The sequence below is a fragment of the Pinus tabuliformis genome, chromosome 6 (genome assembly GCF_031772625.1).
Source record: "Pinus tabuliformis cultivar Carrire ecotype Pingquan chromosome 6, CPIR1, whole genome shotgun sequence".
Taxonomy (NCBI): domain Eukaryota; kingdom Viridiplantae; phylum Streptophyta; class Pinopsida; order Pinales; family Pinaceae; genus Pinus; species Pinus tabuliformis.
In genome coordinates, this window is record NC_142292.1 from 473,595,692 (window position 1) to 473,613,810 (window position 18,119).

The following is an 18,119-nucleotide window of genomic DNA, read 5'->3' on the forward strand; positions in this document are numbered from 1 at the left end:
GTGCCCCAACCTCTCCACCAAATTTCGTGGCTAGAGCACATCTGATGTTACCCCAAATCAACATCTTGTTTCTGTTTTCTTGCTGCTGTTTGATTGAGCTTTTGACACAATTTGGAGACTGAGTTTCTATGTGATTCGTTGACTGTGTTTGACTGAAGTTTATCTTTGTTTTGGGCAATTGACTGAGGGTTGACCGCAGGTCAACTTCTGTTATTTGTCCGAGACTTTGACTGAGGAACCTCAGGCCGAATTTTTGCTTCTTTACCAGAGACTTTAGGCTGAAATTCGGCCCTCTTATGCAGACTTTGACTGTGGACCGGCATTGACAATTTCTCTCTCCTTTGACTGGTTTTGTCTTGGCAACTATTGAGGTCAGAGATGGGCATTTTGATTGGAATTTTCTGATGTACACTTTGATGAATTGAACTCATTCTCATAAGGAAACTTTACCAGGTTTTCCCCCTTGTGGGGTTTTTCTCCCAAGAAATTTTGGTGTCTCTTGTTCATTGTCTTTACTGTGATCTCCATTGCTGTATTAAAGTTAATGGTTGAAAATTTTCATGTGCAACTGCTTAATGATTGAAATGCTCTAAAGAAGTCAAATTGTATCATTGGAAGCAGTTATCAGTTTGAAAAATTGTACTAGTCTTGTTTGCTACTAGAAAATCAACAACACTCTCCTAGTTAGGTGCACTTTCAAACTAATCAACACCTAAAATACGATGCTATTTTTTGCCGCTTCGCAGATCTAGTTTAGCGATTTTTTTTCACTGTATGAGATTGATATTTAGATTTTGGGGGGATGAATGGGGGGATGAGGGTAGTTAAATTAGAGCTTTTAGATTGTCTATTTGGCTATTTTAAGAAGTTCATATTTTTAGAAAGTTCATCATTTTCAGCAACAAAAGGTGATCCTAGGTACCCACTTGATATTTCTCCTAATGGGCCCTTTCAGGATTTTAGGATTCATAGTCTTGAAAGTTTTTCTATTTTTAGAAATCTTGTAGTAGATCTGGATATCCTTTTGGGAGATGAATATGGAAATGCATTTTTGTGAAATTCCAAGGCATAGTGCCTTGTTTAAAACTGATCAAGCCTAGGTTTAAAATAAAATGTTTTTGCATTTAGAGATAATCAATTTTTTGGATACCTAGCATTGAGTACAACATGTGGGTAAAGTTTGTTAGCAATCAAACACTTTGGACATTATGTTGAAATTAAGGCTTGGCTTTTTCTAGATTTGACGATATTGTTAGGTATCCATTGTGGTGAGCAACATTGGTGTCAAGTCTAAAGTCATCATGACAACCTTGATGCTCAAGTCAAAATAAGGTTTCTGTCACTCTTCGAAGCAACACTTAATCTAGGATACAATATGTCATATTTACATGTTGATGTTTCGACCTAGTTACTTGTGCATTATTGATTATTGGTTCCTGGTTATGTTGACCATATGAGTAATTTGTTCAATTGAGGAGATCTCATTCCCCTGAGATTTGGATGCCACCTGGTGGCTGGAGCTACATGAACTACTTGAAGAGGAGTTCAGTGTTTTGACCAAAGTTAAAAACAATTTATCTTTAGTTTAGTTGACTTGTGTTCAACAATGTTGCTAGAACTGGACGTGACGAATCATGTTGACCCCAAAAACCAGAACTAGGAAAATACAGGACACAAAAACCAGTCACCAAGAAATATATAAAGCCTTAAAGTTTTGATTAAAAATATTTATATTCAGGTATATCCATTCAAATCGAAGCCATTAGATATAAATATGAAAAGTTTTATCATGTATAATCTATATAGTATATAGCATTGTAAGGGTGAGTATAAGAAAATGGCACTGATTGCAATACATTTCTGAACCAAAATATAACTACATTGAGGGTCTAAATGGCTTGCAGAGTCCAAAAAATAATCATTACTATAGTCTACAATCGAATCAAATGCATACTCATTAAAATTTTTAGGTTATTTTGGGTGGAGGGTGTGCACTGGTACAAACTGTTAAACATGGCTGGTTTTGACGGTTCTGAACCAGTTTCTATTTGGTTTAGAACAAAAGTGGTCGTTTCTGTTTTGAGGGACTGGCTCTGCCCAGGAAACCCCCAACACTGCTCCTCCAACCAATTAGCTGGTTTCAATCCAGTTCCAATAACAATGGTCTTCAGTTGGAGTTCAGTTCAGTTGAGTAGTCATCAGTTCACTTTAGATCTATTCATGCACATGCTGTTACTACTTTGGAGAGGAGTGCTCTACTTCTAGAAGCTTCTTGTTGCTTAATTTTGTTTGCTGGACGCTTGACCCATTCATATGTGTGGTGTGCCCTAGCTGGGAATCTTGCTTTTGTTGATTTTTCTGTGTTGCATACTTTCTATTCTTGCTCAAAGGAGGATCACCTCACTCGGGAAGCCCATTTTTACTTGTGACATCTAATTTCTGCCTTGGATCTAAGTAAAATAAGTGTCATATATTATATTTTCACGTAATATCTAATTCATGAATAGAACGCTAGGAATTTTGAGCCTTATCCTTCCTTTTTTGAGAACATCTATCTTTGGCACAGAGAGAATGTGCTACCTAGAGGTCGTCTTTATTACATTTCATGGGTTATTATGGGCAGATGAGGGTGCCTTTGTCAAGGAGATGTTTATGACACTTGTTTACTTACTCTTGAGATCTATCTGTTCCATATCATGCATCTTTCTTGGAGGTTTGATATTGGCAGTTGTTGATGATTATTAACTTATATCCAACAACAATGTTGTGACACTGAAGCAACACTTAAAACATGCTTGTTTGGCTTCACACAGTCAAGGACACGTAGGGGTTCCAATTTGACAGCAGCGCCTAGAGGTTCCCAAGTGCTAGAATGGCTTGTGAATGCTCTTGGGAGTGGGGCAGGTCTCACCTCAAAGCCCTTGAGAAGTTTCCATATCTCTTGGAATGCTCCGTTTGATTATGGAATGTTTTGTTCCAGTTTCCAAGTTCCCAAAAATGGGGAAATGGCTTTCCAAATCCCTAGGAGTGGCTCCCATGCAACTAATATTTTAATATTTTATTTTGTATGACTTTTGGTGGATTAGCATATATCTTGACCCATTCATATGTGTGGTGTGCCCTAGCTGGGAATCTTGCTTTTGTTGATTTTTCTGTGTTGCATACTTTCTATTCTTGCTCAAAGGAGGATCACCTCACCCGGGAAGCCCATTTTACTTGTGACATCTAATTTCTGCCTTGGATCTAAGTAAAATAAGTGTCATATATTATATTTTCACGTAATATCTAATTCATGAATAGAACGCTAGGAATTTTGAGCCTTATCCTTCCTTTTTTGAGAACATCTATCTTTGGCACAGAGAGAATGTGCTACCTAGAGGTCGTCTTTATTACATTTCATGGGTTATTATGGGCAGATGAGGGTGCCTTTGTCAAGGAGATGTTTATGACACTTGTTTACTTACTCTTGAGATCTATCTGTTCCATCTCATGCATCTTTCTTGGAGGTTTGATATTGGCAGTTGTTGATGATTATTAACTTATATCCAACAACAATGTTGTGACACTGAAGCAACACTTAAAACATGCTTGTTTGGCTTCACACAGTCAAGGACACGTAGGGGTTCCAATTTGCCAGCAGCGCCTAGAGGTTCCCAAGTGCTAGAATGGCTTGTGAATGCTCTTGGGAGTGGGGCAGGTCTCACCTCAAAGCCCTTGAGAAGTTTCCATATCTCTTGGAATGCTCCGTTTGATTATGGAATGTTTTGTTCCAGTTTCCAAGTTCCCAAAAGTGGGGAAATGGCTTTCCAAATTCCTAGGAGTGGCTCCCATGCAACTAATATTTTAATATTTTATTTCGTATGACTTTTGGTGGATTAGCATATATCTTGAAAAAAATATATTTTGTCACTATCATCATCTATTACATCATTTTAATTGAGTGACATTTCTATTGTAGTGTGGTTTTGCAAGAAGTTGTATTGGTACGTTGGCCAACATTTTGCATAACAATAAGCATGATATGAATTTATTTTTCGCTTTCTTCTCTATGAATGCTAGCTTCTTTAACAAACCTAGTTTTTGGTCCCAACTAGACGATTTCATACTAACTCTTTGCATCTTTCAGGCTACACACCTTTGTCATGGAATGCTCGAGTTCAAATTGCTTTAGATGCTGCTAGAGGTCTTGAATATATACATGAGCACACAAAAGCTCATTATGTTCATCGAGATATTAAAACAAATAACATTTTGCTTGATAACTATTTTCGGGCTAAGGTGAGTTTTTCTTATATACATATGTATGTACATATATTCATTGCATTAGGATGTTATAAAGAATACATCGATTTACAAGAATAGGTACAAGCCCATAGATGAAATGCTATTACATGCCATTTGGTGAGAAAGGCATCTTGTTAGCTTGAGTCCCAAGCTCTATATAGTTCACCTCTTTCTTGAAGTTACTCAATCTAGTACTAATTTGGGGAAGCTAATGTAAACACTACAATCTTGAATTTCCCCTGGATGTAGAGACTTTGAAATGGTTTTGAAGGTGGCAGATCACCTTTCTATATGAAAGATAAGGTTGTTAGGTGAGCAATTCCCCATAGTATTCTTCCATGCCATTGAATTATCCAACTCCCAAAATCAGACGCTTCTATTAGAGTGAGCCAACAAAGAGAGTTGAATAATTGGTTGAGGTCAGCCTAAAAATAAGGAGCCACCTTACATTCCCCTCATCTACATATAGGACATAAGCCCTTTGTTGTCCCTGAGGAATGTAATTGTGCTTTTGCTGCAAACTATGTTTAAGGAACATAATTGAGGTCAGATTAATTGTATCCCCTCAGCTACATATAACACATAAGCCTTTGTTGTCCCCAAGGAATGTAAATGTGCTTTTACACCAAACTATGTTTAAGAAACATCCATCTTAAGACATGAAATTTGAAGGCAACTCATACTCCCAGTTGTTTGAAATCTTTTTAGTCATCAAATTTCAAAATCTTGGAGATCCCACATTCTCTTTAGTTTATTTGTTGTTCAAAAAGTTGGTCTCACTTTCTTGTAGAGCTTCATAGCATCATACCATAACTTGTGGATGGATAGCTATTGGTATCAATCTTTAGTTTGTTCATATCATTGTTGTACATACGTATATCTGAATGAGAATTCAAAGCTGATATTCAGCCCAGAGTTTTCTGCCAATTTTTCATGATGCTATACTGTTTCATTTTCTATGTTTGATTAGCTTCATTATTTGTCTTGCCATAACATAGCCGTGTTAAATAAAAGAATTGTAACTGTTTCTATGGATGTGCTATTTTTGTTGGGTGCACTATTCCCAATCACAGTGTCATGCCTGTCAGATGCAAAGTGCTTGTACAGAAGGGTATATGCAGTACACGTAGGTAGACTTGTGTAATATTGTATTTGATGGTGATGTTGTTATATAAGGTGAACTGCCTCATTTATCTTACTGACTCATGCCTCCGCTTGATCCACAGATCCAACAAACAAGCCATTGGAATAAGATTTAGGTGTCATATATGGTTCCTTAGTGTAGAAAATCTAGAATTCGGAATTTTAATGCAATTCTGAATTCTCTCTTCACACCAGGAGTTTCCCATATCCAAACCCTATGAATATTGAGCCATAGGGCTGATCTGAAATATAAATCACAGACAAAAATAGTGGACAATAGTTCAATTCACTTCAACTCCAATCCACAAGGCAATTCAAGAGTTTTTGCCAAACATATGCCAAGAAGTTTCAGTTCTTAGGCCACACTTTTCCAAGCATATGCCATATCTAAAGTCACTTCAGTTGCTGCAGATTTACTGTGGTAGATCTGCCCTTGTTAATTTTCCTACGAACCTAGCACCTGACACTTCATTGGCCTAGCATATTACAGATTTACTGAATGAAAGCATAGCTAGATTCTTAGCTTAATTAGTTGAAGCAAATTTCACATTGACCAATCTCAACCACAATGACACAAACAGATTCTACCCAATCAACAGCTTGTTGAAGAAAGTGTAACTAGGTTCGGTCTTCATAATGACATGATCTTTGTATTTGATGTAATAGAAGGAAATAATTTATTTTTGTAATCTTGCTACATGGGTTTCATGAGCAAGAAGTGTCTCTAGGTAAAAGACTTCTTGATGTCTTCGGGATTTATTATAAATGTCAAAGAGTCATGTCATGTGTATAGAAACTCTTTATGAGTTCATGTAAATATGTACAAGTCTTCAAAGTTGTGTAACAGCCCTCCAAGACAAAGATCAATGCCTCAAAAACAAACCTACCAAAGTCTGCAGGCGAAAACAAGGAAGAATACTTCATGTCGGCTCCAAATATGAATTAAATACATAAATGAAAGCTATGTTGGCTTGATAAAAGGACACGTCGGTTCATGAATGTATGTCAGCTCAATATAGGAGGCTAACCACTATAAATACCCATGAAGGGTCAACGAAAATCATGTAAGAAAATTTTCGGATTGCTCTGAAATTTCATGTGGAGAAGCAGAGCCGCAGATAGGGTTTGACTACACCTCATTTGGGGTTTAGGTGCAGTCATAACCTCGGCTAAATGAAGCAGAATAATCTCATGTAAGGACTAGCCTGGGTTTTGGACAATCTTGGCATACCTATGATTGGAAGGAGAAGCCCTCGGATGGGTAATATCGTGGATAGAGACACAACATGTATACTTCTGTGATTACAACCTCGACATCTCTGTTTTGGTATACAGCTCTGTGTAGATATGTCACAACGACAGATAGAATTATCTCGACATGCCTATGAATCAACTCTCTGATGGATCTGGGTCTAAGATCCACGTTACAAGAAGACAAGCATCCTTGCAACTTCGGATATGTATGGGATCTCAGATACCTTGTAACCTCGATGATAGCTTGATGATGCTGATCTCAGTGGAGGGATAACATCACAGTCACTGTTTCATTGGAAATTAGAATGAAAGGTCTCGGAGCATGGAGAACACATTCACTGTCTCAATAAAGATCATAGTGGATGAGAGAACCACAGTCTCAATGATCTTTGAAGCAACCTGAACTATGATCTCAGTGCATCTATTGAGAAACAATCATTGTTTCAGTGGATCTAACTATAGCTCTCAGTCATGCATATGAAGATCTCATTGTCATGATGAGGATCTCAGTGAAGGTGCAGCAATGGTTGTTGCAGCAGTAATAAAGATCAGGATGGTGCAGCAGTGATGACCTTGGTGGTGCAGCAAAGATAATGATCTCTGCAGTGACAAGAAGAGGATTGATGGCTTGGTATTGGAGAGACAAGATATGTCAAGGGTCATGGTCTTAGTATTCATCAAGGAAATTTATATAAGAAGAATTTATGCATGGGTTGTATTGGAGAGACAAGATATGTCAAGGGTCATGGTCTTAGTATTCATCAAGGAAATTTATATAAGAAGAATTTATGCATGGGTTTTCCTCTCCAACAGGGAGAGGTTTTGGCCCTGGCAGAAAGACAAACATTTGTGTTCTTGTCTCTTTTGTTTTTGATAGCGGTTTGATGAAGTTAGCATACACACGTACTAATAATGAATGAAACATTAAGCTAATATAAATTGTATAAATGCTTCACAAATTGTTATCATGTGAAAGAAGAATCACCTTAATATGACAATGCTAGATTCTTCATCACAACTTTGCATTAACATTAGGGATTTACTGTTGAATTTTCTAAGTCTGACACATTAGAAACCCCTATTGCATTATTTGGTTTAATTTCTCCTACTTGTTTATTCCATTAACAAGTTATTTATAAATGTAAACATTGAAATAAACACATATGCAGCCTTAACTCATATACAAATCAACAACTAAGATAATTGAGACAAACACACAAGGGACACCGTTATTCTTGGACAATCGTGCCCGGAAAAACCCAATGCGGGAAAACGGTGTAGCAGATATCAGGGTTTTATTTTTATGCAGTTTCTGAATACATCTAGGGTGCCAAAAATGGCTCACCCAAGAAAGAATGCCCTCAGCAGTAGTACCTCTCCTCGGAGATAGATATTTCGGCTGATCGATCACCGGATGAACGATCACACAGCAACAATGGCAGCTCCTTAGCTGGACAACGAAAGCTGCTCTAAGCTTCTTTGCTACTCTTCGTCACTCTGCAAGGACTGTGTCACCCTTCCCGTCTCACCAACACTCAGTCTTCCCCATGAAAATTCTCCCGGCGCTGCCCCTTGGCCCTGCATCAACTCTGCTAGCCTCTGCGCAGCTATTGAAGCCTTTGTGTCAGACCCTTGGCTCTCTGCGTCGCTCTCAGACCCTTTGCACCACCCACGCTGGCCTCTTCAGCCTCTGCGTAGATCCCAGCTGCCTCTGCGTCAGCCTCTCCAAGCTCTGCGCTGTCTCTTTGGTGCTCTCTTTATCTCTCTTCTAAGTATTCTCGGCCTCGTGCCGAACTGCCCCTCGCTGCAACAGATCACTTGTTCGATTCTTTCAGCAGACCCCGCTCCAGAAAATCGAACTAAATGATGAATATGGTGTGCCTCCAACTAACCCTCAAGCCTCTTCTTATACTTTTCGTGTTGAGTCTTCAACGACCGAGATTAAGTCCCTAATCAATGACTAAGATTAGATTTGGCTTGATCCATGTCATTTAGAACATTCTCACCTAGTTTTATATTAATGCCCATTAATATTTTAATTTTCCTAAGTTCAAACTTAGGAACCCCATAAAAATAATTAATTATTTTAATATCTCTCCAACCTGAAGGAAATTTCCCCAAACCATTTCCAGGTCTTGGAGATCTTATGTGCCTTAGCCTCTCCACCAATTTTCATGGTTAGAGCACATTCGATGCTACCACAAATCAACATTTACTTGTGCTCCTCTTCCGATATAATGTCTAAACTAAGAAAATTATAGACTACAATATACCTTGGATCTAATCTAGAGGATTAGGCCCTAGATCAGTGCTCGATCCCTTTGGTTGATATGGATCTCCAAGTTTCCCTTTTGCACTTCTTCGGACCGGACATACTAGAGTATCACACTCGTCACTGAGATGTGTCTTGTGCTAATGTATGAAGTGTCTTCTCCCTCTCCTTTGTCTTGCTTTTATAACTTTACATTGAGTTAAATTCCTCACTCTAATCTACAAAGTGATTGATGGTGGAGATTAGATCTTGCCTTACTTGAGATCAAGGGTTGCGATTAAAATATAATCTTCAAAGTAATTATTTCACTTTTCCTCAGTTTACTTTAGCCTAATTAGCCGACATAATAATTATGTGCTTTTCCTAAGTTAAAACTTAGGCTAAGTTGCAAAAGCAACGTGCTCACACTTGAGCAAGTGTTATAAGGAGATCTATGGTTGACTTCTACATGTCTAGACACTTAGGCCTATGTAGAATTTCCTGCCCGAGCTACAAACATCAACTCTCCCTCTTACTTCTGCTACTTTGAACTAACTTCGACCTTGGAACTGTAGCCATTGCTTTGGTTGCTCCCTTTGAACTGAAAGCCTTGTCACTTGGTCTGGAAATATGCTTGAAGTCTTGCTCCCCTTGATTGGGTTCCTGGAAGCCTTCTGCTCTTGAACCTTTGGTAAGGTGATCTCATATGAAGAGACCTTCTTGACAAACTTGGAGGAATCTATTGAGTGCTTCTCCCCACCTAAACCTGGAGGTTGACTTTGATCCATATTGGATCATTATATTGTTTGTGATCCATCTCAATGCTTTCAGAGTGGAAAAAGTGGAGGAATCAACTTACAGGGCTATTGCTGCACAAACTAGTAGGCCTAGTGAAGAGACTAAAAGTAGAGGGCACAACAACAATTTTGGACAAAGGCCCACTGTCACGACAACCTATGTCCCCTTCTCTTCTCATATTTGCACCGACAAGAGGAGTCCCAGTATCCCTCACTTATGATTAATATGTCTATAATAGGATTCAAAGTGAGGCAAGGATGGCTCATTCAATGGAAAGGTTCAACTGAAGTGTGAGCTTTGGGAGAAGCAAGTAAGACTTTCCACAAAAAACCCCTTGAAGGAAATGCTATACGAGACTTGGGGTTGAGATATTTGACAAGGTAAGAGTTCATTTAGGGTCAAGATAGTCAAGAGAAAAGGTTTTGGATGATATTCTACTTGTTGTCTCTCAAATTGTAGATAAAATTGCGACAACGCTCACAACAGGAGTTGTCACTCTGATCCTTGCCCTCTTCGTTTAAGCTGTCTCCTAACTGCAGACTCGGGGGGAGGGCAGGTAGCCCCTATAGATAATATGTTAAACAACTTGTTGGAAACCAACAAGTTAAGGAGACACAATTGAATGGCTTAACAACTTGGCTGAAATTAAGAGGCAAGTATGATTATCAAGCACAATTTGATTATATTTTTAGAATTATAAGTTAGAGACCAATGCCTTTAGAGTCAATTACTTGCAGAATATGAATTAATGTTCCAAGTTATTGGATGAACAGTTGCTGCGATATGCAAATCGTATCCTATATGAAGTGCAAAACCTAAAGCTATGTGAGATGTAAGCTGTTGGTAAATTTTAGTTAGATGCCCTATCTGAGTTAATGCTTCTTCTCAAATCTTTTGGAACTATTCTCGAACGCAAGTTGTAGAGAGAAGCCCAAAGGAAGGAGGCTATGGCCTCATTAACAATACATCCTAAGGGGTTCTAACCACCTAGGTGACTTTGCTACTACAAGGGATTGCCCGCAAGAGAACTACAAGGTGACCTATGTTAACTGCGAATGAGGGTTTAGAGTCTTCAAATTGTTTGAAGAAGGTGGTCCTATCTTCTTACAACCAAGTTTATGCTTGGAGGTATATTTTAGAAATGCACTTCTATGCTAGAATGAGTATGCAAGATGTGAGTGATTACTTCAATGAGATTATTAACCGAATTAAGTGCTTCAACAAGGAGATTCACTTGAGATCCAAAATGATATTCAACACAAGATAACGATAGCAAGTAAATGAAGCACTTAGAGCAATTATTTGTTATCCCAATGAAATAATAGAGACAATTCTAATGAAAAAAATTAGCAATTTCAATTACCTTGAGAGTTTATTAGAGCTTGTTAATATGTTAATTAATTCCTCTCATGATCAACAATTATGCACAAGAACCAATAGAGCAATCTATCGTTTAGATCATAAGCAAGTGAAGCACAATAGATGATGATAACAAGAACTGATAGAAATGAACACAAATGAGATTGCTAACAATGATTTAATGATGACAAAATGAGATGCCAAGAATGTTGAAAAATATAACTAGTGTCAGTCTTCATAATTTTATTTGAGTCATGATGTAATGTATTTGTGAAAAGAAAGAAAAAAGAATTTTTATTATAAAAGAAATTGACTTATTAAAGCATGAGTTTCATGCTTGGGTCAATTCTTTTAGGTCAAAGCCTCCATTGTAGGCTTCTAGGGTTTATGTCATGTTCCCTTGTCCATGTCATAATGTAACAAGCCCTTCTTGGGCATTATCAATGAAGAAACAAATTTATTTTTATGTAAAATATGTCATTTAGGCCTCCTCTACCAAGTTGGCCTCAACATGGACAAGTCGGCCTAATTGGAGAGGCAGAAACCACTATAAAAGTGCAACAACTCGACTCATTTGGAGCACATCCACAAGAAGGTCGATCTGCAATAGTTGGAGGCAGAGAAATGGTGCGAAGTTCAAGGAAGTCTTTGTCAAGGAAAAATAAGTCAAATTTTCTATCTGTACTCTCACATGTGCAAAATTTTGAAGCTGTTGGGGAGGTCGAAGTTGCTGAGTTGAAGTAGGGTCAAAATTTGAAGCTGGAAGGGCTAAAATTTTGGATTACAGCTGGGTTGAAGCTACTGGACAAGAAGAGGCTATTGAAGTTTGCTGAATCGTCTTGGAAGGCTGACTTGGTGGAGTAGGTTGGTCTTTTAGTCAGGTCTAATGTCATGGTCTATCTCAATTTGATCAGTGGAAGAGTTTGACTGGGTTTTGCTCTAGAGAGGGGTTTTAGCCTTGGTTGAGTGTCTACATCTGGTGTCGTTGATCTTCATGTTTTGTTTTGATGATTACTTGATGAAATAAAGATAAAAGAAGTGTAACTAGGTTTGATCTTCATAATGACATGTGCAATTGTGATTTTATGTAATTGATGAAAAGAAGATATTTTTTTTTGGTAGCACTTGCATCATGGGTTTCATGATCAAGGAATTTTATTTTAGTTAAGGTTCCCATTGTGAACCTTTAGGTTTTGTCATCAAGTCATAAAAGTCAAATTGAGTCAATGTCATGTATGTAGGATCCTTCTTGGGCATGCTACATTTTTGGATAAGTCATTAAATGAATAAGAAGGCCCTCCAAGACCAAGCAAAAGCATCTGCCTCATGTCGGCTGCAAGATGGTGTAAATGATCTTCTCCAAAAGACATGTCAGCTCACCCTTACTTAAGTTGGCCTAATTGATGGGGAAATCACTATAAATAGGGAAGCTCGACTTCCATTTGAGGCAAAGATTTTCGGGCAAGCAAGTCTGCAATTAGGTTTGCGAAAAACCCTTAGAAAGGAGTCTTATTGCTAGTGAAAGGAAGAGCAAGTTTGTTTGGGACTGTTTTAGGGTTGATCTCCACTCACACGTGCGAAGAAAAGCACTATCACTACCGTTGAAAAGGCGAAAGTCTGTCTTGCTATGCTAGGAGCTGAACCAAGAAGTATTTGAGTCAATTCATTAAGCCGAGTTGGAGAAGGAAGCCATTCAGTCCAAGTGAAGAAGGTTAAGGGATTGAATCATCGTATATCCCTCTCATGTGATGCAACTAATATTTCCAAGGAGGCCGAAATAAGGTGCAAGTCTGACGCAGAAGGAAGCCGAAGTTAAAGGGTAGCTGAGAAGGAGGAAGGAGTAGATGTTTGACTATTGTTGACTAAGGCAAAAAGGATCTCATCAAGGAAGCTTTGTGTCTTGGTCTTGGAGTGGCAAATAGGTCAAGGGTCTTGGTTGGTATTCGTCAATTGAAGTCTCGATAAGAAGAAGAATTCGTTTGGGTTTTTCCTCTCAATTGGGAGAGGTTTTGGGCCTGGCTGATAGGCTATATTCTGTGTCTAGGCATTGGTAGCTGTTTGATGAAGAACAACACCATAATAACCAAATAAAATAAGATCCTAATCTAAGAAAGTAAAAATCATTCACAAGCAGTTATCTTGTTGAAGGAAATGTATCTAGGTTGTGTCTTCATAAATTTACTTTTGATATTTGTATTTATTCAAGAAAAGAAATATTAATTTTATAATATCTATCAATGAGTTTCTTTCTCATTCGAGTAGGTCCAACGCTTGTTAAAGTGATATAGGTGAGTCAAAGAGTCAAAAGAACTATGTTGAAGACATTAAGGGTATGTTACATTATGTATATTTATGTATAAGAGTCAAAGGAGACACCTCCAAGCAATGTCAAGTCTCCACCTAGCAAAGACACCATTAAAAGAAGCACTGGCACCATTAAAAGCACCCTTTGAAGCAAAGGTAGCAAGTCGGCCTACAAGTCAGCCTAAAGGAGGGACAATCCTCTCTATATAGAGGTTGTCGACTCCCTCAAACGAAAAGCAACTCACTCTAAAATCAGTAAAGGTAGAAGACCGAAAAAGAAGCCGAGAAAGGGATGAAGAAGCAGCCTCTAATGCAACGAAGAAGCAAGAAGGAAGAGCAAAGGTTTTGGCACTGTTTTGGGGCCAATACCAACCACACATACTAAGAGAAGGAAGGGCTATGTGTGGTTAGGACAGCAGCAAGTCACCTCTCATCATATGTCATCATTTGGGCTACAAACTAGGTCTACTAGGCTTCCTATCCAAGCGAAGAGGGAAGGACCTCAAGCAAAGGAAAGAGGAACATCAACAAGAACTCTCACACGTGCAATAATTAGGGCTGTAGTGCTGCCACACTAAGCCTACAACTATACATCAAGAAGGGACTCAGTTCATCAAGAGAAGCAAGGAGTATCCTTAGGTGAAGGATATCAATAAGTACAAAAGATAAGTATCTCTTCTAGAAGGTCTTCTAATAGTGGAAGAAAGAACAAAGTGCCGGAAGAAGGATGAAATGCCGGGGAACGAAGTGTTGGAAGGAGGTGGGCAAAGTGCCGAGGAAACATAGTGCAGAGAAAAGGAAGGACTTGACTTGTGCTTGGAGGATCTTCTAGTCAAGGGTCTAGGGTTTGGCATTGATCAAGAAAGAAGCTTCAATAAGAGAAAACTTACCCAAGGGTTTTCCTCTCAAGAGAAGGGAGGTTTTTGCCTTGGCAGAAAGCCAACATCTTGTGTTCTTGTTTTATGTTTTTTATAGCAATTTGATGAACTACAGACACATGCATTAATAAGAGAAGAAGAAGATTAAGCTATCAAAGAAAAATTGTAAAAGGAATTCACAAATTGTTATCTAGTCCCAAAGAATCACTCTACATCTCATTGCCCTAGATTCTTCAACATATCTAACGAAGAGAAATCACTTAATCTTGATGCCCTTGATTTTTCAACATGGTATCAGAGCTAAGGTAACTAAGTCAAGGAAGGGCACCTTATCAAGGGACACTTAAGGATCAAATCCCGAGGAAGGCATCAAAGCGAATCTAGAAGATCATCTTGAAGTCAAGATCTCCAAAGGAAGTATCAAAACCCTAGATCAAAGGAAGTCTACACCAACAAGAAGTCCTGGAATCCTCAATTCATCTCAAGACCTTAAAGACCCTAATCAAGCTAAAGGACTTTTACATCAAGCAAGACCAAGAACATTGTCATCAAGATTCGAAGGAGATCTCTCTCTCATTGAAGCAAGATCCTTACCATTGAAGACATCATCAAGAAGTCGTCATTGATCTTCATCAACAAAGTCTCCTCCACCAAAACTATCTCCCTCTTTGTGTGATCAAGGATCGTTATTGAAGAAAAGTATCTTCATCAAGGAGAAGCATTTTGTTGTCTATATCATCATCAAGGAATCAACAAGAAGGAGCATCCTATCAAGGAAGTATATTTATGTCCACATTTGAATCGGTCAAAATGTCTTTTTGCAAGGAAAGCAATAAATTTGTCGTGGCTTCAAACTATCTCGCATGGAAGAAATGGACATATCTGAATGTCATTGAAAATGAGGTTATGGAACATGTCAAAGGATCTATCACTAAACTAGGAAAGGTAGATGCTCAAGCTCTTGCAAAATATATGAAAGGGGAATTTAGGACTCAAAGGATTCTCATAGAATCCATCAAGGATGCCCTCATCCCATATCTATGTAAACTCAAAACTTCAAAAGAAATCTATGACAAACTAGTAGAGTTGTATTCTGTAAGCACTACTGGAGAAGTCATCTCATTAAGGCAAGAACTCTACAAGATGAAGATGTTAAGGGAAGATGGAATAGCCTCATACTTTATGAGGATATCTGAAATTAGGGATCAACTTTAAGATTTGGGAGAAGTGCTGTCCGATAGAAAAATGACTACAATTGTAATAAATGCACTATCAAAGGAGTGGAGTAACTTTACTTCAAGTATTTAGGGAAGAAAGAAGCTACTCGATTCCAAGATCTATGGTCACTGTGCAAGATTGAAGAATCTAGACTAAAGGCCAAATCTGATGTGGGAGCAAGTGAAGCAGATCAAGGGATTGAAGCTCTTTTCACTAAAGGAAGCTGCTGAGGGAAGTCTGGATGACATAAAGAAAACTGTGGTATGTATGCTTTCACTCGATATTGTAGAAGTCATGTCATATGGTTGTAGGGAACATGGATCAATGCTCTATCTTGAGAGCATAATCAAAAGAAAGGGTCTCCTCATTCGAAAATTTGCAGGAAGGCATGGGTCACACATTAACTAGATGAAATCAATATAATATGTCCTCATATGTAATATGAGGTGGTTGACAATCACTGGAAGAACTTTGATTGGAATTCCAGGGAATGAAATGTGTGAAGAAAGGAAGGAGGAGATCGTGGAATATGCAACCATGGAAAAGGAAATCAACATCCAAGAACGAGAAGATTTGACTAGGATATCTCCATGGGAGATATGAAGACTTTGATGAAGTCCAAAAAGGAAAGACCCTTGACAATATATATCTTTTGGAGAAGTGTCAACGCATATGCAGGGTGCTGATGCAAACTAGAAGATTTCCTGATGAAAGACCATCACAAAGGTAATTTTGATTCAAGTGTTCATTTCTTAGTTTTGAACAAATATCTTGATGGGCTTATGCAAGGTTGCCAAGGGAAGAGCTATGGATGTATTCCACAACTATTGACCATGTAGCAGGAAGGAAGTTCCTTCAGGAAACATGGCATGCAAGCAGACAAGATGACAAGAAGGAAGGCCAGATATGGATTGATTGATCACTTTCCGATGATGACATGACTAACTCATGGATGAAAGTGATGGATGGTCTGTGCGCTATGAAGAAGTCCCAAATGTGAAGACTCATGAATAACGAAAATAAGTTCATGACATCGTGAGGAGGAGTTCTTCAAGCCTCTGTTTGTCCCATTATCTCCATCTGAGGAGCTGCTGTAGGTCCCTAATTAAGGAGGAGTCTGGAAACATGTTTCTTACTTGGTAGAAACTTGGAAGCAAAATTCCTAAGCCAAGAGGGAGCTTAGGTATATTCCTTTTGTAGGAATGAGTACATTCCTTCATTGGAATAGGTTTGTCCTCCCTAATTAATAGGGAGAGATAAACACGTCATTCTTGTCTTCACTTTGGAAGACAAAAGGAGGATTGGGTAAACATTTGGCATCTGATGCTCTTTGAGGATGAGTTAGGGCATCCAAGATAAGAGTAGTCGTAGAGGACTGATATTTTTTGAGGATTGGGAATCCAAGATAAGGATAGTCTTGATGGAACACACCCTAGGAACCCGGGTGGGGTATGTTCCGAGAGAGACAATGATGAGGGTGTCTATACATCATTGGTCTCACTAGCATTGAGCTTAGATCTTGTGGAGAGATAGAAATGTTAGTCAAGGCCTTGCAATGTGACAATGTTGGTTGATATGATGCTAAAACAGATGGGTTACCTGTTGAAGTTTCTAAGTTCACTTAGTTAGAAACCCTCCATGCACTTTATCTAATTTATTCCTACCTACTTGTTATTTTTCTTAACAAGTTATTTACAATGAAAATACTGAAAATAAACACTAGTGCATGCTCAAAATATTACAAATCAACAACTAAAGGAAACAGAAACATACACACCATATGACACCATTATTTTTGGATCAATGGCCTCGAAAAAACCCAATGTGGGAAAATTGGTGCAGCTATCTGAGGGTTTTCTTATTAAGCAATATTAGAGTACAATGTAGGTGCTGAAACTGGCCTATCGAACAGAGAGTTTCCTTGGTAGTAATACATCTCAGTTTCTAACAAATATTTTCGCTGAAACCCCGGATAATCCTTCCAGCAGCTACTCAGCACAAATCTGCCCTAGAAACCCTAGCGTCAGCCTCTCTCTAGACTGTGTCAGCCCCTCTCTGCGTCACACTGGCCCTGCGTCATTCCGGATAGGTCTGCGTTAGCCCTAGGAGGCCCTGCGTTAGCCCTCTGGCCCTTTATGTCAGCAACGCTGGCCTCTTTGAGGCTCTACGTAGCTCCCAACTACCTCTGCGTGGCCCTGCGTGAGCCCTGGTTGGCTCTGCGTCACTCTCCTTGGCTACTGCGCTTCTCTCCCGATATTATCTCTACCTCTCTATCTCTCTGTACTCAAACGCCCCATTGCTGCATCTCCCGATCACTAATTCTATCTCTCTTAGCAAACCCCGCTCTAGAGAATAGAATGACTGATCACTCTAGTGTGTTCTCCAAGTCACCCTCAAGCCTTCTCTTATACTTTTCCTGTTGACATATCAACAACCGAGATTAAGTCCCTAATCAACGACTAAGATTAGCTCTGGCTTGATGCATGTCCTTTGGACCATTCTAACACAGTTTCATATTAATTCCAATTAATATTTTGTTTTCCCTAAGTTTAGACTTAGGGACTCCATTAAAATATTAATTATCTTAATATCTCCTGAATTGTTTAGAATTTGCCCAAACCCTTTCTGGG

At 38.7% G+C, this 18,119-nt stretch overlaps 1 protein-coding gene across 3 annotated transcripts in view; it reads left to right on the plus strand.

Moving 5' to 3' along the window:
* Positions 1-18,119, plus strand: part of LOC149259359 (lysM domain receptor-like kinase 3) — a 247,618-nt gene that overhangs the window by 149,756 nt on the left and 79,743 nt on the right. For all 3 annotated transcript variants that reach the window (XR_016257464.1, XM_089418184.1, XM_089418194.1), the window contains one exon: positions 4,127-4,278. Coding sequence is in view for 2 of the 3 variants with exons in the window: in XM_089418184.1 (XP_089274310.1) it covers positions 4,127-4,278 (152 nt within the window). In the remaining variant the exon portion in view is untranslated. The remainder of the gene's footprint in view (positions 1-4,126; positions 4,279-18,119) is intronic.